The sequence below is a fragment of the Echeneis naucrates genome, chromosome 19 (genome assembly GCF_900963305.1).
Source record: "Echeneis naucrates chromosome 19, fEcheNa1.1, whole genome shotgun sequence".
Taxonomy (NCBI): domain Eukaryota; kingdom Metazoa; phylum Chordata; class Actinopteri; order Carangiformes; family Echeneidae; genus Echeneis; species Echeneis naucrates.
This window is the reverse complement of record NC_042529.1, coordinates 9,409,273-9,429,960: the sequence shown is the minus strand read 5'-3', so window position 1 is coordinate 9,429,960 and position 20,688 is coordinate 9,409,273. Positions and strand designations below refer to the sequence as shown.

The 20,688-nt window shown below is 42.8% G+C and overlaps 1 protein-coding gene across 2 annotated transcripts in view; it reads left to right on the top strand.

The window, feature by feature from the left end:
- The first annotated feature begins 2,478 nt into the window (after nucleotides 1-2,478).
- capn15 (calpain 15) overlaps nucleotides 2,479-20,688 on the top strand; it is a 35,901-nt gene continuing 17,691 nt past the window's right edge. Inside the window, exons 1-2 of one of the 2 annotated variants that reach the window (XM_029528231.1) lie at nucleotides 2,479-2,706; nucleotides 17,848-19,495. In XM_029528231.1, coding sequence (XP_029384091.1) covers nucleotides 17,870-19,495 — 1,626 coding nt within the window. In that variant the 5' untranslated portion in view covers nucleotides 2,479-2,706; nucleotides 17,848-17,869. Of the gene's footprint in view, nucleotides 2,707-6,860; nucleotides 7,040-17,847; nucleotides 19,496-20,688 lie in introns of those variants that run through there. The other variant, XM_029528230.1, reaches the window with a different exon arrangement.

Below are 20,688 nucleotides of genomic sequence, written 5' to 3'. Positions count from 1 at the left end.
AGGACACACCTCATCCTCACAGTTTGCACATATCCTTCTGCTGACCCCCCTTTACCTCCCAGAGTGCTCCTCTTTCCACTGACACTGGATAACCGATGACCAAACGTTTGGAGAGCTGCGTTGCTTTCTTTGACGTTTTCATGCGGATGAGTAAAACAGAACAGCAGAAGTCTTCCATAGATTTTTTTTTTTTTTTGTTTGCTTGTCTTATACTCACAGTGAAATGTTTCTTGAGTTCTGCTTCTGGAGAAGTCTCAGGGAAAAAAAAGCTAACTCTCATTCCGCCGCTGCTGTCTTTTGTGCCTCCCAACGTGCCTCGCGCCGGGTTTCCCTAGCATTGTCATGACAACAGTGTGTACGCACCGACACTGGCCTTTTGGAAAACAATACAACGACCACTAAGTTGACTCAAGTGGGCTAGCAACATACTTCCAGTGCTTTACGAAAAGTTTTCCCCAAAAATATGCGCTGTGGAAAAGTTACTTCTGAAATGATCGTCTGTCGCTCTTGCCATCGGCAAGTGCATAAGTGTCTAATGGAGACCAAAAGGTCCACAGAGATGCATTGATTCGCATACCTTGTTCACGAAGAATCCTTGCTTCCCTTTACTTTACTAGTATCCCCCGGAGTTAGCTGCCGTGACAACTTAGCCTAGCTTAAGTCACTCTGCTCCGTAGATTACGTTTGCCACGCCGGTGTTAACATTTTCTGAGCGTGTAACCGCAACGCTGGCAGCACTAGCACAACACGACATGTGAGGCACAACTTGGGGCGGTGAGTTTCTCCGCCCAGACTCATTCTCAACTCTTCTGCCCGTTTCCATCATGGGATGCTTCGCTCCGCCTCACTTGGTTCTTTAGATAAAAGGCCCGTATCAGACCGATTTATATGTCGTGCCACATAAATCAGTGTTGTATTTTGTTTTGGTTTTTTTTGTTTGTTTGTTTGTTTGTTTTGTTTTTTTTTCCCATCAAGATGATACTAGATCATTCACCACACACAAATTCAGTTATTCATGGTTGTGATATTTCGCTCATTTTATTTTCTCCAAGCTCTACAAACACAGTCCTGGTCAATTCAATTGATCGATTGCACACAGGTCAATTATCTTAATGAGACATTAATGAGTTTTTGGTCTTTGCCCTGCTATCTGATCACTGAAGTATATTTGCCCCCGCTGAAATTGGCCTAATCCTTTAAAGTGCCCCGGTTCAAACAGTCCGGGTGACACCGGAATTAGCCGAGATAATCCAAACTGTGAGAAGTTCACATGCCATTCTTTTTCCTAATGAAGTTTAAATGGGTAGCATACTTCTCAACACTGTAAACAAAACGGCGTTTAATAATATTCTCAGAAACTCAGCCATAAGAGTTTTCTTGTTGGTCACGAGCACAGATGAATAGAATAGGCTTTAATTGTCATTACAGACACAACTGAGGGTGCATTAAAATAACAACAGACAACACAGCTAAGAATAAAAAACATAACTTACAGGAATACATTTGAAATTTCAATCAGATACCAGTGGATATGATGCACTAGTTGTGCTGTATGTGTTCGTGCGTGTATATGAGTGTATGTATGCGTGTGCTACGAACACTGATCAAATAAAAAGAACAAACTATTGATATACTATTGCACATGATGTTAAAAATATTGCACATATTGATCTACAATCACAGAATGACTATCAATAAATTAAAGTTAACATGAGAAAAGTTCTCCTCAATGTTTTATGAGAGATAAAATGACCCATACACCAATATTAATGTGGGCTCACTATATCAGAAAAGAATAAAGAAGCACTGATAAAAATAAATATCAAGACAATCAAACGTTATACAGGAGCCAAAACATTACACGAAGAGAAATAAGTTCAAATAAGCTGTACTCTCTGGTGCAAAAACACTCACCACTTACAAAGAGTAAGCCATCAGAGGTTTGTAATGTCAGCTGAGAGCAGTCATATTTAGCTGTATATTTATGCATTACTGAACTTAATTGTACAAACCGTGACAGTTGAGGGTTCCTTTTTTGACCACTAGATGACACAAGAGTTCCATGATCTATCGCTGGCTTGTGCTCAGAATGGAAATACTCTACGACACAAACCAAAGGATCTAAACCTACTCATAACTACAGTGTTTCTACAATATATTCGAACATGAAGTAACGTAAACAAATCATGCATTTGAGTGGAAAACCATTTTATTGAGCCACTGAATGCATGTTTTTTGTGTGTGGGGGGGTATTTATGCTTGTCGGCGGTGACGACATACATACCCAGATATCCTAGGTGAAAAATGTCCGTGTCAAGCATGGGAATTGTAGTTTTTAACCATTATATTCTTGAACGTGTTTTACGCACGTTTTCTGGCGCTCGCGTGAGGGGGCGCCACCAGAGGTTACGCATTTGGCGTACGCCTGCTCTCTGTTTGCTCCTTGGAGATTCCCCTTCCTTCCTGGGCTGTCTGAGGTAAAACCAAAACGGTCGCATCAGTCCCTCTAATACCCGGCGGAGTGAAAAGAAACTACAAACATACATGTTTGTCACTCGCAGCCGCTGCGAAGGGCGCGTAGCTAAAACCTGGAGAGGTTACGGCGGCTAAAGTACAACCCGGGAACAACTTATCGTCTCGATGGCTGTGAAAAGTTAACGCAGAGATCACCGAAAACAGGAATAATTCCCCGTCGGCTGAATTGAGGTAAGAAGAACCGCGTTTTTAAGTGGGCTTTACGAAGTACACATGTAATCGGGCAGCGACCAAATGCCGACCAATGTCGACCAGCCGACGGGATAGAGAGTGTCTTTGTTTACACGGAGCCCGGCTTCTTCGGCTCCCGCTGTCTCAATGGGACTGTTGAGAGTTTTCATCTGGCTACACTACATGGCTAATGTTAGCGTCAGTGACAGGGCTCTCGGGCTCACACTTCGTCCACGAATAGATTTATTATGTCACAGTGTCTCGTATAATTAACAGCGGTTGCATATATCGGTCTATGGAGGTCACTTAATTTCTCGTGTGAGCTTCAGTTGGGCAATAGGCTACAATAACACGGACTCCTTACTTCTGCCTGTCTGTTTGGGCTCGCTGGAAGAATCAGAGCACAAGGTCAGGCTGATTGATACTATTGAAGCACAATTACTTTCTCATTGACTCCTCAGGAAGGAGGATGAAATGTGTCTTGAGAGCTGATCTCAAGTTTTCCACTTGATTGTCTGACTGAATGATTGGCATCTAATGTGTTTACATGAGGCTGGACACATAGGGAGAAGTTTAACCATTTCTGTTCCGCTTTGAGCTGAGAGGAGCTTGTGGCAGTCAGGACATTTAGGGTGGTGGAGAAATGACAACTTAACAATGTAGCGTGAAATCAACTCACATCCTGCCTTTCCCTTCTCTCCCCCCTTCGTGTCCCTGGAGAATAGAAATGAAATTCAATCTCTCTCTTTCTCTCCCTCCCTCCTCCTCTGTCATTCTTTCTGGCTCTGACTGTGTCAGCTGCTGTGTCCCAGGGTGCTGACTTGGATTTAGACAGGTGGCACTTCGACAGGTGCAGCATTAACAAAGGGTTGCACTCCTGATACTTCTGGTCTGTTTTTTCTTCTGAATGTATTATTTGGCTTTTCTTCAGGGTAGTTTTTGCTGTTCGCCGTGCAAGCTTCTTGAGAAATTCAGTCATATCTGCATTTATGTTTTTTTATGTTCTTTTTACATCCTGTATGGTTTGCTTCTACTGAAATATCCCCATGTGATTGCACTCCCTATACTTGCTTTGGGGCTGTTTGGAGTTTTATGGCCAATGAATAAACTGCTGGTGTCCTGCTTTCAGCATGATGAAAGGCATTCTTGACAGCTCAAGTCATCGGTCACAATCTCTACCTCCACATCACCAACAATGTTTCAAAACTTTGACTTTACTGAAGTCAACTTTACCAGTCAGACCAGTTTCAGTCTCAACTTTAAATGGAAAAATACACTCCTGTGGCCACAGAGAACATGCTCAAGCTGAGTTTCAGTCAGATGACTTGGCGGATTGTTTGAGCTGCATTGATACTTTATGGTTAGCCCAATGCTTTCAATACAACAAATGATTCACACCATAAAAATATGTGGTATGAATGTTTGGCCTCCATACACCATTTATTGGTGAACACTGAATTCAGAGATCAAGAGCTTGGTAATGAGGTCAGCAAAACGATGAAGTGGAAGAGAGAGGAGAGGGAAAGTCTGAAGGCTTATCTCAGTAATTCGCAGGGACAGTTGAGCAGCGATGAATGCTGCAGTCACCACTGTCTTTGATTTAACCCTCCACTGCCTCCTCTGGCAGTGCCATTAATAGTTAGCCCTCTTTCTCAAGAAACCAGCAGAAAACTTCAGGGCATTTCCACCATTTGCACCCTATGTGAGTGTTCTTTTTCATTGCTGGGCTGGTTTCCTACTGCCTCGGCCTGTGTGGTTTGATTCTGACATCCATCACCAGCAGTCCTTACCCTGGGATACCATTCACATTGATGAGTGAGACCTCTCAGTCTATTGAGGTTTATTTAAATCTCATGAACGCAGCCTTCCAGCTTTCCTCTGCTCCTCGGGCCAGTGCGCCTGCGCGCTGCTGACACTCCAGTAATCCGCTGTAAGGAGGAGATTGCATCCCCATCCACTGCTGCCCCGGCTACCAGCGAGGGAGAATTAAAGCCCGTGGAGGAATATTTAAGGGAAATTGGGAAAATAAGGACACACAACAGGAGCATAACATACCCAAACGAAACCATCGTATCCGTGTATACCAGGATGGAGCAGCTTTAAACCGGGAGCTTTCTTGCATTTAAAGCTACAGAGGGACCGGAGGGAGGATGTCTCCTAATTTAACACAACCAGCCTCAGCATCTATAACCCGAACCGGCTTTGCATGTGAGACGAACACAAACAGGGACTGAGCCGGCGGAAGGTGATGAAATCTGCGGCTGAGTGCTCCCTCCTGGATGAGACCTCCTCGGCTGTCTCCACGCTTCCTCACCCCCTAACGTCGCCCTGTGCGCGGCTCTCTGATGGCCTCTGAGCCGCTGTGTGAAAGCGGACACAGACCGGCTCCTTCAACGAGCAATGCTTGTCACTGCTCGTAATAGATTGAAAATCCATGTTATCGGCTATTGTTCAGCACATTTAAGATGTATTTCACCTGGGAGCTAAACTATAGATCTTAGCTTATGCATGTGGTTCCGTGTTGGTACCATGACTCCGGGATGATATTAAAGGTGAATTAAAGACAGACAGCTGTCCTTAGATTATGGCCACAGGGTTTTTAAAAGCAGTCTTTACACATCAATGTGCACGGGTTCGCCGGAATGATGGTCGTTTCCCACAGCTGCTTCGTCTGCAGAGACTTGCTGTGACATGCTGGCAAGTTCGCATTAATCCAAGAGCAAGTTGATGAACTAGACCGGGCGGCCTCGTCGCTGGGATCAGACAGAAATTAAGCTGTCTCTCTGTGACAGCGGAAACTAGGATCATCCCATCCTGACTTTCTACCGCAACCCTGAGACGGAACAGCCCTCTAAGACAATCTGTCGGATGTTACACCGAACTTCAGGCAGAGCTGTAAACATGTTCAGGCTGTGACAACAGTTGAAGAATAAAGAACAGCTGCTTTCAAAACTCAACACCCCCTCATATACCCTCGTGGGTTTTCTTTTTTCGGATAAATTCTGAAGTTCATGTGAGTTGGTCTTTTTAATGTTGAAATCCAGAATTCTGCAAATATCAAAAGTTGCCTAATCTCTGGAAGAAAAAAAAAACAACCTTGCCAAGGATTTCAAACATGAGGTTTTATCCAGTGGGAGAAATGCAGCCGGGGTGTTTCACTGGTCAACCTCCACAGCAGCTGTTAGTCAGACTGGATGTCTGAAAGATGAGACTTGCATATTAGCATACTTGTAGGTTTGCCAACACCCTTCTGAGGAAATGCAATGCATTGATTTTCTGCATTGCCCACATTGTAAATAACGTGAAAGTATTCTGAGTGACTTTTTTTCCAGCAAGTTCCAAGACACTCTTGATCAGTATCATGTCTATATGGACTGATGTTATTATGATATCCGAAAAGGGTTCTCCCCTTGCCCTCTTGAACTTTGTGCTTTTCACAGGTGCACTGTGCGGCTGCTGAGATGTTGACAGACAGGGAGCACATTCACTTCTGCAGGCACTTTTGCTGCCTTTGTTGAGCTTCTGAGCATGTGCAGAGGAAAAGGGGACCAGCCATGAGACTGCACAGACTGGGGAGATGTGTCAGAGGAAACGCAGGAGGAATTCTGAGTGGCAGTATGGATGACATGGTGCAGAGTGCTACCGACTTAAAGTCTACAGGCAGAATTTCTGTGAAAAAATTGTTTTTAAAGCTCTGAAAACAGCAGCTGAATTGCAATCAGCACTCCACATATCCAATTACTCTTTGAATTGAGAACTTCTTCCCGTGCGCTGTGGGAAATGCACCATGATCTGCATACTTGGCCACCTGCAAGTTACACTCATTTTTGAGCCCTCTTTTCTTTAATTCCCCATTGCTGTTTTTTTTTTTTTTTTCCAAACTTGTTTTTATTTGAACACCCTCAGAGCTCATTTTGCAGAAAGTCTTCCTATTTTAAGCAGGATCTTGGTAACAAGAAATTCACAACAAACAGAAACACATGTTAAGTCTTCTTCTTGTAGTCTAAACAGCCCATTCAATATCTTCCCAATCAGTGTGTATCACTGAATACAAGAGTGGGTTCCTTGTCAAAGTTTGTGCTCTAGGGACAAACAGAACAAACAGATCTCTCTGTCAGAGTGCATTAAGAGACTAATTTCCTATCACTGTGGCGATGGGGAGCTCAGCCTCGTCTCTCACTGCAGAGACTGAGTCAGATCATGGCTTCCGCAGCACCCCGTACCCCTCGTCACCCCCTGTCGGCTGGCTCAGGAACAGCCACAGCAGCCCGGTGTGGGGCACCACCTTCATCACACGTCAACAGCAGCACCCGCTGCCACATCGAGAGCGGAGGTAAGAGCCAGCATGGTCAACCACCTCTCTGTAGAGTACTGGAGAACTGGACTGGCTTGTTCTAGGAGGAATGAACAGTGGGATTGTATTACATTGGACTGCTGTGAGTGTAAGTGTACAAACCGGCTCTTTGGCCTCAGTATTAAGGCACTGCACACTCTGTGCTGTCAAATTACCCATCTTATCAATGTTGTTCATTTGAGAAACATGCTCCTGTCCCATTCTCAGACTTTGAGAAACATTTAAAGAGGATTCAACCTCACAGCTCACAGCTATGGATCTGCTGTTTCATCAAAGCTTATCAAATCAAAGCCTACATTGTAATACATTTCTATGATGCACCCAAAATCTCGCTAAGCCAGATTTGCAAACCAAAATCCCACCCCTCTGGTTCTTCCACACACAGCTGCATACTATTCCTCAGTTTAGTCAGTGTTGAGTGGATTGACCTAACCTCTGTGAGCCCAGTGAAAAGCAGTTCTGTGGTAACCAGAAGATACATTTTGCTCTTATGCTTTTTTACGGCTTGAAGAAATTCTATGATTTGGCTGTGTAAGTTTCAAAGTAATGAAACACAGTAGAAACATTCTCTTTGAGTGCATGTTGATTCTGATTGTGGCAGCACTCTGGTGTCTTTTTCAAACAATACAAACATCTATTCTCCACCCACAGAAAACTAAATTGAAACTCCATAGTTTTCCTTTTGGAAACTGTTAAAACTGTTAAAATTATAACTTCTTCGAGCAACTTTTGAAAAGTAAACCTATTAGAGATAGCAGCAGCTGTGTAATTGAGCAGGAATTTACGCCTGGCATTGGTCAACTATTTGTGGAAGAGACATGTTATCCATGCAGGCTGTGTTTTTCAGGACTGGCTGCATGGAAAGATGTATTCAGTTACTGTCTCTACAAGAAAACTGTGCTACAGTAATCCATTGTTCCAGTCATTGCCTTCTCAATCACTGTCAACGCAGTGAAAGGCCTATCAGCAGTTTGCAAGGAGTTCAGTTTTAATGTACAGCTCAATCAGCAGTTTTGACCGACTTTTTCTTCTGAAAGATGATGTTCTCATGCGCCCTCACAGAAACTCAGACTTTTTTATTTTATTTTTTTCCCAGTTTTCGGGTCATGTCTTCCGGAACAAAAACAGGCAGTTGATATTGACCGCTTGTAGTATATTGAAGTTGCTGCTGAGTCACTCAGGGCATCATGGTCCGGTTGTTAGTTATTGATTTTCAGAGAGCCCGATCACATTCCCCCACAATGGATGTCATTATTTATTCAGCATCAGTCTGCAGTCGGGCTTTCATCTTTCTTGATTCTTGCCTGCTGCTGTCAATGTTCTCCTTGCAGCTGCTCTACATTTAATAGTTAAAGCTGTCATGGTTTCCCCATGCTTACTCTTCTTCTAACAGTTATAAAGTATAGACAGGGTTGGGTTTAGCTCACATTTTCCATCAACTCTATGCCCATGCATGAATGAGACTCCAGTGTACCTCATTCCATCAGCGTAGCTTTGCATCATGCAGTCAACTTGTTTTTCATTCAGCAGACTCTTCTATTGCATTCCTGCATCTCTGTAGCAACAAGCCTCTGCCTTCTTCACCAATCAGACTGCACCCTCGGTCAGCCAAGCACATAAACAAATGGACACATGCACAAATGCACAGTACACACTTTTTCTGTCTACTGCTGCCAGGCAGACAGGGACAGAAAAAAACACACACACTCACATAATCTGACAATGGATGTTTTTGAAAGACTGTGCAGCAGCACTTGGAACATGCCCTCTTATCTACCGCCACTGCCGCTCTCTCATACATACACTCACTCACACTTGCATGCACATAGACACACTGCTCTGTCACCCTAACAATGTTAGGCAAGCTTTGCTAAGCTGTGACAGACCATGAAATATAGAAACAACAGAACACTATGAGCACAGCTTAACTTCAGCCATCCTCATACAGTTTATTCTCTAATATATTGTCCTATAAAACCTTTTTATTTTCCTTGGTATTCCTTGCTTGGAGACCACGAGTGCTCTTGTCCTTGGCTACTTTCAATTTGTTTTCATCTAGCAGTGACCCGTTGACTTTGGGAAGTGTCTGTGTGCACAATTTGAATCACTACCTCATCTGTAAAGCTTTCCTCAGAGAAGATAAAGGTCTTCAACAGAGGTGCAGTTGTGTTACCCACAATGTTTCATAACTTTAGACTCTTAATCTTTTCTCTATTTTAATTAAGAGCCGAGCAGCACAGTTTTATCCTTCCCCTATAACTGTTTAATGTGCTTGATTTTTATCTCAGCCCAATACTTCTAGTTACATATGGCCTTGGGAGTCCTGAGCCATTAAAATCAGTGCATGTTCTCCACAGTCAATCCAAGTGTCTCTACTGTTTCACCTTGATAGATGGTGGCGTTTATTCAAGCTCCATTCCACTGGCTCTGCTTCCTTTGATTGGATTATAGTGGGTCCACTTGGATTTGATCAGCATGGTCACTGGTGTGTTTATATCTGAATTATTTCAGCCTGCCATTGCTATTATCTGTCTGATGAAGACAAGGCCACATCAGGACAGTCCCCAAGCCTTTGACATGCAGGCTTTGTCTCACAGCGTGGCTTTCTTTGGAAAACAGAGGATTGATGCGGCAAGAAAAAAAAACTGCCTACTGGCAGTGCAACTGACATGATTACAGATTCCCCCACTCTTGTTGCCATGGAAATGTGTAGCATATGTTCAGTAACCTAATTTCATTGGGTCCTAAATAAGACCACACATGGTAGCCTGGCAGTCTCGCATACAGAGAGAAACCTGCACTGCCAAATGGCACCTCTGTAAGACACAGCCTTCTAATTATATGTGTCAGTGTTTAGTGATGTCAGATCTGAAACCATTGAGCTAGAGCAGCCTAATGGCAAGTGTTTTTGTTATACTGTTCTGCCTTTTTGTGCCTTGGTAACAGCAAAACTCTCCTTTGTGTCGCCTGTTTGAGAAGTTTTCCTTTGGCTGAAGGCAGCGCTGTGTCAGCAGCACTCTCGCCCTCCAGGTTTGGGGTGCCTGCTAGAACTTGAGATTTAGCAGCAGCACTGTACCCCTGCCATTGCTTCGCCGTCTTCCTCCCTGATTCTGGAGCTCGCTGCCAGCTTCCTGTCTGTTCTCGCTTTGCTGTGGGCTTCTGATGTCTTCTGAAACTGAATTTGTTTCCTCTGTTCAAAGATTCAAATGTCTAAAACTGCCTCCACCACCGGCAGATTCACTCATCATAAACGAGCGATGGTCATGAAATATTCACACAGGTCATAGCTAGAAGTCAGAGGCAAGCGGCATTTTCTCTGTTTCTTATAACCTTGTCCAGCATTCATATCCTTAGTAACTTCAATCTTTTATTCAAGAGGAATTGTTTCACATTTCAATTCAACAGCTCTGGCCTTTATCATAAGGTGTGTAAACATTTGGGTCAACATCAGTACACCCAAATATTCTCATCCATGGCATTAACCTGACCCTATTTGCATTACGCACCTCTTGTTTCTATTGCATTACCCTCCTTTTGGACTGTTGCATCATGTGATGGGAACATTTATTCACCTCTTAAAATTGCTCCTAGTGTCCAGCCTCAGAGAAGCTTCTTGGAGGAATGTCTACCCCAAGAGCCCAAGAGCTTTTTTTTTTTTTTTTTTTTAAAGCCTTTTATCTAATGTGCTCTGATTGTAGTCTTTGTCCTGACTGCAATAACATTTTATAAGGCCATTCTGTCTTAATTTTCTGTCTCAAGCCAGCTCAATTCCACTTCATCAGAACATCCCCAATTATCTTTTTGTTTTGCTTTCTGTGACTACAGCACCATCACCAATCCATGTGCCCAAGTTTCACAGTCACCGCATTTACATGATACCTAAAAAACAAATTATTGCTTTAGTCCGACTAAAGCTTTATCGAGCTAACTGTGTGCCAGAGTGTCAAACTCTTTATCTGCTGCTAAGTCTTGAGCTCTGTCTACTCAGTCAAAGGCGGTTCATCACCTTGATCTTTAACTGAATGCTGTCAGGCAGCGTTGTAACAGTATGCTAAAGTCACTGTTCAGTGATCAAGGCAGTGGCAAGTAGTTCCACTTTGCTTTAGCACTGTAATATTTTCAGTGCATTTGGTACATGCGTGTATTTGTACTGCACGGCTCAGGACAAATACAAGTACTTTTACACCCCTACTGTCAGGGTTGATCATTAATGAGTCATATTCAGCATGCCATGACAGATTAACTACTGACTCATCCATTGCACTGAAAGACTGGGTGGGAACTTTGCCAAAGCAACTTACTTTTAAAAGAAAAGGTTGCTCTGATCTTGCAGGGGGGATAAATCCCATATTGAACTGATAAACAAAAATTTTGCCAGTAAAAAGTGCAGACAGACCACATTCATTATTGAAAGGGTAAAATAAATTCTCAGCAAGAGTGGTAAAGAACGTGCAAAAGTGCTGATCTAATCACGGTCACCAGGGTTTTTTTCTGGGTGTGTTTCAGATGCTGCACAATGTTTCAACATTCATTATCCTTTTTTTTTACAGCTTGTCTGATCCAAGGGCGTGTTGGCCTCCGATAAGTCTCATTTTTAATAACAAGCTCTGCTCCGTTAAACATGAAACATAACTTAGTAGGCATCAATGCTCCCTCTGCACCTCAGTCATACTTAGACTTTTAGCCATTAAACTGGTTCATTGTCAAGTGCACAATAGCTCTCACATTTTTCCAACACTAGCTCAAGATTTACATCTCCAATTCTCTCCCTGTGTTCACACCAAACACTGCTTGTAAATATTTATCATAGGAGTGACTCACTTTATTTGAGTGTGTGTGTGTGTGTTTTTGAGGAGAAGGAGGGGTTACATTTGGAGTTTGTCACACCAAGTGTTATCAACACATTCAAGCTACCTGAAGTCATCCAGTCTCAGACAACCTATTAGGGATCCCAGATAAATAATGATGTCAGGAAATCCAAATGACCCAAGAGTACGTACCCATTACACTGAAAGGGCTGCAACAAATAACAAATGTATTATCAATGGATTAGTTGGATTTTATTTGATATGAGATTAGATGAAACCATTTATGTGGGAAAATTAGTATTGAGTTAAAAAAACAAAAACAAAACACTGACTAAGAGATTCAGCGCACAAGTCAGAGATCTAATGAGGAAGGAGAAGGGCAAGAGAATATCAGAACAATTTAAAATGATAAGAGCAATTACACTGCAAGATAGGTTTTAATGACCTTTGTTTGACTCAACCAATAAAGATAAGCACATTAGAAAATAATATTGTGTTAGGGTACGTTACGTTAGGGTAACACAGAGGCTGGAAAGGATCACTGTTCCGATTGCTTGCATTACTGATTTATCTATTGATAATTCATTAGGCTTAGTTAAACCCATGAGAGTGTCATTCAATTGCTCTAACTTGCTGCTCAAGAAACTCCATATATTCAATTAATAACGATCTGAAACTTAAAAGTTTGTGAAGCTATTTCCATATTTGATGTTTTAACATACTAAAACAAATGCTGAAGAAACTAATTAACTATTTAGGCTCTTTTTCATGTGCCGATTTCTTGATTTATATGTAATACAGTGATTTAATAAGTTTTGGATCTGTTGCTTTCTCATCTTTTGTAGAAATCTAGTTGTGACAATTCCCAGTTTTATCATCAAGTTCTTACCATATTTCTCTGCGGTCTGCAGGTTTATGCAAACTGATATGTAAAGTACACTGACAAACCTGATCCTACATTGTAAGGATCAGTTGCATTATTGATCAGGAGTAACCCTCAGATGCAAGTTCACTTCATTCCATGCAACAGCTGTTGAGCCATTTTGCCTAGTTTAATTTATTAAGAAAAAAGTAATCACAAAACTACACACATTGTAGTTACTTGGAAGTTTAGCTTGGCATGTACTGTATTTGGCTTTCAGTTGAAAAAAGCTATGCATACTGGGTAGTATTTGTTTTATTGTAGGTTATCAGTCTAATTCCAACAAGTATAAAGTATAAAAAAAACATGTTTATCAAGGCACACTGTTTGGTTACTAGTGTTTACAATCAGGCCGCAGTGTGAGAGTTTTTGTGTTTTAAAGCACTGCTAGTCACAGAATCAACTGTCATGGAAATCATATGAGACCTGTTACTGTTTGCAGTCATAAATTTTGATCCCTGGGCAAAAATGAATATCGTGAGATCAGGAGTTGACAGTTGCGATGTAGCAGCGCTACAAAAGTGAAACCAGCATGATGGAGGGGGCCGGCAGCTCGCCTGCTCTATTAGAGTTAATAGCCAAAGCCAGGTTTTCCATCAAGAGTGATCAATGCGGATTGCCGGTGGCATAGTGAGTAGAACGTGTGTCCCATAAATAGGAGGCTACAGAGTCCTCATTGGTGATCCTTGTTCAGCTACAGCTGGTTTCGTTTGCTGTATGTCATTCCCCATATTCTCCCTCAACGCCTGTCACTTTTTAAGCTGTCCTAACTAATAAAGCCGGAAAAAAAACAATAAAAAGATTGGTCATTGCAGCAAAAATTCCATTTTTGTTTTTTTTTTTTTTTTTGCTCAAGAACTCGGCCACTTCGTGTTGATATATTTTTATTTATTTATTTACTTATTTTTTAATCACTCCGAACATAATTTGTACACTGTTCATGCCTTAAAAGGAATAAATAACAGTAAATGACTGTTACTTTCCTCTTCAACAGGTGTGTTTTTAAAATTGATAAAATAAAATAAAAATAATAATAATAAAAAAGAGAGAAATAAATAATTTGTGTTTAGTGATATCAATATTATTGTTATTGTAAAAATTCAAACACATATCATGATATCAGTTTTAGCAATATCCCTCACCCCTACTTGCTATATGCGAAGTGACAGTCAATCTCTGGCTGACAACTTCCATGTTACCATAGTATAAGTTTCAGTATTCAGTATAAAATTTCAGTATTCATTCAGTAGACGGTTTGAGTAAAAGATGTTAATTCATAGAAATTTTGATGTTCTTTCTTTATTTGATGAATTAGAATGTAACAACAGTGTGTCCATGTTAAATGCTAGAAAGAGACTTTCAATGACATTTATTTTCATTGTGTTGCTTGTTTTTGTGTTGCGTAAATAAAACAGAAACTCTCAGTCTCCGGTGGCCATTGAGGGAACCACACCTTCCCATTAGGCCCTGGGCTTCGGGCCAACCTTGGAAAGACGGTGCTAATGACTGTCGCACAAAGGCCAAATGTCTCACAGCGAGGTATGGAGAAGCTGGCGAGACTCCGCTCATTTGATCTTGTAACAGAGTTAAGTATGTGGAGCGAATCCAGTAGAAACTAGCCATCAGTTGCCTGTGCACCATCAACAGTGCTTTTTGTAGATTTACCCTGCTGGATTTTTTTCCAGCCTTACTGACCCATCTTACATCTCGGATTGTCTGTATATACCTTTCTACTCTGCTGCTCCTCATAGGTTCGTTTTTTCCCCTCAAGACCGCCTACTTCCTTGCAGTCATCTCAGCTGCAGCTGTTAAATTAACTTTCTCCTCTCACCATGATGTTAGCGGTTTGTTCGTTTTCACTGAGCATTTTGAAGCTCACTCTCCCCATAATAGTCCGCTCAAGTACTCTTATGATTGTCTTGTACCCAGTGAAGCATTGAAAAATTGGCCAGAGGTCACTGATGCTCTTACTTAAGTGAATTTAGACGAGGAGCAGGTACTTTGTTGGCAGCAAGCTGCATTGAGGACCTCATTGCACATAAATGGATTTTCTAGAGGTGAGGTCTCTCTCTTTCTCACTCTCTGTCTTTCTGCCATTCCCCCCTCTCTCTCCCTCCACTGTAAGCCATTGGCTTACTGCCCACGTCTGTGACACTGGGGAACCGAGGAGCTAAAGCGAGCACTTCTTGGGCAGCTACAGTGAGCACAGGGCCAAGGACAAAATGTGCATGTGTGTGTGTTTGTTTGTGTACGTGTGTGTATGTTTCAAGTGAATGAGTGGAGCATGCACAGAAAGCATCCTTTTTAAGCAGGAAGAACACAGGCCATAGTGGTTCATCCTCTGCTGTAGACATTTACTGGACACTGAGGGGTGTGTGTGTGTGTGTGTACTCAGGCTCCCTCTACAATGGATTTAATGGTTTGAGGATCAGGATCGTGGCTGTAGTTGTTCATTCCCTGTTATCTTTGTTTGATAGGTATAATGCTTATAATAATTGAGCTCAATATTAAATCTTCTTGAGAGACTGATCATTTTGAGGGAAAGCGCTTAAAGCAGCTGCTGTAGACAAACTCATAATAAATCTGCTCCCTATGCTGTAGCAAAAACCAAATCAATTGCTTTAACAAAGTCTCCGTGTGGCTGACACCATGACTTTGCTCTCTCACTGGAGATGAAAGAGGCCTGACAGTTATGGATATCGCCGCGGGGAAGACCCTGTCATCAAACATGAGGTGTTGACACGTTGTTGTTGTTGTTGCCATCATCATTGCTGTTTGCTAGGCTGCTGTAAGCTTGGCAGGTCTGTGGAGAGCAAAGAACAATGTGAATATGTGCCATCAATACTAACATTGAGCTGCCATTTAATTCAACCACATTCAAGTATGGAGCTGAAGGCTGAAGGGGGGGGGGGTGTCACAGGACACTGCACAATTTGTTACAGGAAAGGTGAAATATTTTATTGGCATCATAAAGCCAAATCTAAGGCAAGTATTTTTACATTATATAGTGACTGATGCTGCTTTCATAAACTATGTAAAATTTTATGGTTAAGAGCATTTAAAATTTGATAACTACCTGAAGGACATGATGGATATTAATGTGGGATGAATGCAGAATACTGAGCTGTCTGTATCTGTCTCTTTTTTCCCCACTTTTGCTTATTGTTCTTATGATTGGAGAACTAAGTTTCCTCCTCACTCTCGGGGCCCTGGCCAGTGTTAGAGTGAATGAATGGCTCTTGACATAAAGCACTTCCTACTTCCATACTTGTGCTGCGCTGAGGCTGAGTGCACATACAAACGGAGGTTCAAATGTAGTGAGACAATAAATCAAGTAACTGCGTTGTTATATAGAAAAATAAAGATAGCTGCTGAGTTGGCAAGAGGAGCTTGGATTGATAGGTTACTCTGTGAGATGTTCCCAAGGGTTCTGAGGACTGGCTCGGTTCAAAAAAGTTTAATAGAGTTGAACTAAGGACATCACCTGGGCATCACACATGGTGCTGCGTTGAGGAGGAGCAACACTAGGGACACCACTCACCCTTACAAAGCTTCTCCATATAAAAAAACGTCACATGGTTGTTTTTTTCCATGACCTCCTGAGAAACCAACAAAGGGATGATCAGAAAATGTTTTACAGACAAAAATACATTTTACAAATTGCCACAAACCACTGCTTCCCCATAAAATCCTTTGTAAACGCAGTCTTAGATGTCAGCATAGCTATCGGGCCTAAATATGATGATGAGGTATAAATGTGACTAGATGCACAAGTTCAGCAGTCATCCTGTGGACCAAATCTTTCCCTTTTGAATCAACAAAAAGAACAACTTAGTATTTAAGCTTTTAGGACCTTCTTCTTAGCTACCTTTCAATTTTCACATTACTGTCGGTGTTAATGTTCATACATGAGTAGCGTGAGTGACAGTGACATTTTCATGGACTTGTCCAGACAGCAACCACATCCGTCCGTCAGCTCTCTCCAAATGTCCACTTCCACTCTGGAGGTATTGACTTGTGCTGCTTCCACCCAAAAGGCCCTGCTACTATACCCACCACCAATAAGTCACATTGATTGGACTGCCAGCAGACAGAATTAACTGTGTGAATACAAGTCAATTCAGAACAACAGGATGTTGTGGGTTATTATGTGTAGGAGGTGAAAATCAACGTAGGAGCCTGACTAGACCAATGAGTAGCGCCCTCTGCTTCTTAATCAAAACTGCCTAAAATTGAATTGTGCTCCACATTTCCCTCTCTACTGTGGACGTCCTCTTAAAGGTTTTGATATTAGTTGGTTATATTAGTTGGGCAGTAATGGGTGCAGCCAGAATTAAAAGACCTATCCATTCAAATTTATTTGGGAGTTTATTTTAGTGCCGGATTAACTTGACCTTAAGTTGCCCCTGTACCCTGCACCAACATTCACTGAGGAGAAAAAGAGGTACTAATGTAAAGTAGAAGAGACTCAGTGTTTTTTCTTTAATCCACTCACAAGTGTGAGTCAGGAGGACTCAAGAAACTCTTGCCATAATATTCTAAAGGCAATAGCAGAATGCTCTCCTCTCCTTTCCTCTTCTCCCCTCTCCATATGCTGTTCTCGCAACTCTAATCATGTGGCCATTGTGTATGGATTTACTGTCCTTCGTGCCCTCAGGAGGGAAATGTTTGTTTTTTGTTTTTTTTTTTCTCTGCCCTGGCTTGTCTTTTACTCTCTCTCTCTCCCCTCTCTCTGTTTTTCTTTTTTAATTCAGTCTGTCTCTTGCATTCCCAAGATGTTTTTGCTGTCCTCTCTATAACCACCTTTCATTAATGGGAAGCAGGAAGTTGTTCTCAGGCTTCCTCATAATTTGTTATACCTCACTCCTTTTCACTCTTCACTTCAACATTTCCAATATTGCTCTGAATTTTACTGACTGAAATAGCTGAAATTATTGAGCATCAGGATACTTAATATTCATGCATTATCGCGAAGCAATTACAGTAGTATGGCTGAATGTATTACTGAGTGATTTGGCTGATGACTTTGGTTTGACTCATTGTTTACTGTTTTCCAGCCACTCTCACTCTCCCGGTTCGATGGCAGCTGCAGTGCGAGGCAGTGAATGGTCATGTGGACGTTGCACCTTCTTAAATGCCGGTGCAGCACCTCGCTGTTCCATTTGTGAGGCACCACGCCAGAAACCTGACCTTAACCAGATCTTGCGGCTGAGCAGCACTGAGGAGCATCGATGGACCTGTCCCCGCTGTACCCTCAACAATCCCCAGAGCTCAGGAGCCTGCTCTGTCTGTGGCTTTGGGCCATCGCCTGCCACTCACACACCCCCTACCACCACCATAGCTGCCACTGCCAACGGCCTCCCATCTGCTCCAACTGACCCACCAACACCCACCCTAACGCCCACAGTTCTGCTTGAGCCCCATGGACAGCATCCAGTGAAGGAAGAAGTGCTACGGCGTTCTGAGAGCAATGGAGAGGTTGGTGGGCTAGAGGGGCAGCACTCCGGCTGGGCTTGCCCTCGATGCACACTCCATAACACACCTGTAGCTCTGTCGTGCTCTGCCTGTGGAGGGCCAAGGAAACTGTCTTTGCCTAAAATCCCCCCTGAGGCACTTGTAGTCCCTGAGGTACGCACACCTGTGCTAGGATTTCCTGTTCATACAGCAGGAGCAGCTCCACTACTGATAGACCTCACAGATGACTCTCCCCAAGCCCCTCCTTGCGATTGTCAAGAACCCCCCAATGTCTCTTCGCCCTTTTCTTCTTTCTCTTCCCTCCAGAACAACCCTGTGCCCCGCAGTAGGAGAGAGGTGCCCCCTCCAGGACGCCCCCCAAGCACAGGCACCAACACCCCCAGTCCCACTTCACCTTCAACGGCCAGTGTGCCACCCCAACCAGGCCCACAACGGCCTGCCAAGCCTAAACATGCCCAGCCCCAGGAGCCTTCATACCCCAGCAAGCGCCTCAGTATTTTGGAAGAAGAAGACCCTCAGCACCACCCACTGACCCCTCACCTCCCTGTTGCTTCCCCAGCTGCCTCCACCTGGAAGTGCCCAAGCTGCTCATTGCCCAACCCAAATGGCTCATCTAAGTGCGAAGCATGCCGATCATCGCGGATAGGCGCTGACCTCATTGACCTTGTAGGCTGTGAGACGGTACGATTTACCCCAGCCAGTCCTTCCAGCCCAGACTTTAGCACCTGGTCCTGCTCCAAGTGCACTCTGCGTAACCCTACAGGTGCACCCAAGTGCTCAGCCTGTGGTTCTTCCAAGCTACATGGCTTCCAGGAGCAGCAGGTGCCCCTGTCCCGCTGCTGTACACACTGTGGACTCCCAATGGGGTCTGGTACTGCATCATGTTCTTGCACACCTTCCTCTTCATCATCCTCCTTGGGTCATAAAGCACGGAAACAAATCCGGAGCTACCCTTCTTCATCCTCTGCTATTGCATCTTCCAATCCCTCTTCCACCTCATCAAGCCTTCAGGAGAAGTTGGGACAGTGGAGTTGCCCAGCATGTACGCTGCTCAATGACATCAAGGCCAAGAACTGTGCAGCGTGCCACACGCCCCAGCAGTACCTCACCCTTCGCAAAGTGGTGAAGCCTCTGAAGAGGAGGGAGAGCATGCATGTAGAGGCCCGTCGACGAAATGATGAGGGAGAGGCCAAGGAGCTTTGGGAGAACATAGTCAGCTTCTGCAGAGAGGTAAGAGGAATATGTTGTAGCAGAAAACACATAAACAAACTGCTTATATGACACACGGGCACATAGAAGCAGTGTTTCATGCTAATAGTATATGATGAGGTTTGCATACCACCAGCATTTCTATCACTTTGTAAGATGTTGCAGATGTAAGGTTTTTGTATTGTCCTGAATATGCATAATCTTAGAGTGGGAAGGAGAGTCTCGTAGAAAGTTTTCAACCACAGGCAATTGGTCATCTGTTCCACTGTAACACTGAGTTGCTCAGATGTCACAATTTATTTATTTTTTTTTCTTCTTCCTTCTTTGAGAACTCAACATCTGCTTTTTCAGAGTATAATGCGTCACAGGGTGCACATTGGCTTGCAGAGCACAGCTGTCTCAACGCAATTCCTCTTTTTGTTGCAGCTCAAGCATTGTTCCCACTCTCGCAATCTCTCTAATTTCAGAGAAATGCTAATAGGTTTTGTCATTGCCTATGTTTGCAGTTGCTTAGTTAGCAGAGTTTTAAATGACCAGCGGGTGAATCTTGTTCCCCTTGTTTCTGGGTGGAGTTTGCATATTCTCCTCGTGCCTGTGTGGGTTTCCTCCAGGTACTCCGGTTTCTTCCGGCTATCCAAAAACATAACCCATCATGTTTGGGTCAATTGCTGACTCTAAATTGTAAACTGTAGGTCTGCGTTTGAGTGTGTCTCTGCGTGTTGGCGCTGTGATGGACTGGTGACCTGTCCAAGGTGTACCCCGCCGTCACCAGTAGGTGAAAATTTCAGTTGGAGATAAAAACATTATTGGTCTTTCTGAATGTAATTTTCCTTTAAAGTGACATTAACTGCTTCAGTTTTAAACTTTTAAACAAAGTTTGTCTAATGTTCCTTTATATATCTGGCATGTTATATATATATATATATATATATATATATATATAACATGTTCATTGAGCTGTATTCTGTCATATGTCAAAAAAATAATAAATAAGTGTTTTTCTTTTTTAATATAGATTAACACAACTATGCTTTTGTTATTATTAGGCTTGTCTGTTGTCACTTTTATCTAAAATAATAATCCAGTGCTTTAGCATTCAGTGTTCAAATATAAAGAAACTTGAGCTCTGGTTGGTCTCATTCACAAGTCTCATAGCTGTTTGAAGTCATAGAGTCGACTTCCCTAGCAACTGTGGTCAAAATTCAGCACCTTTA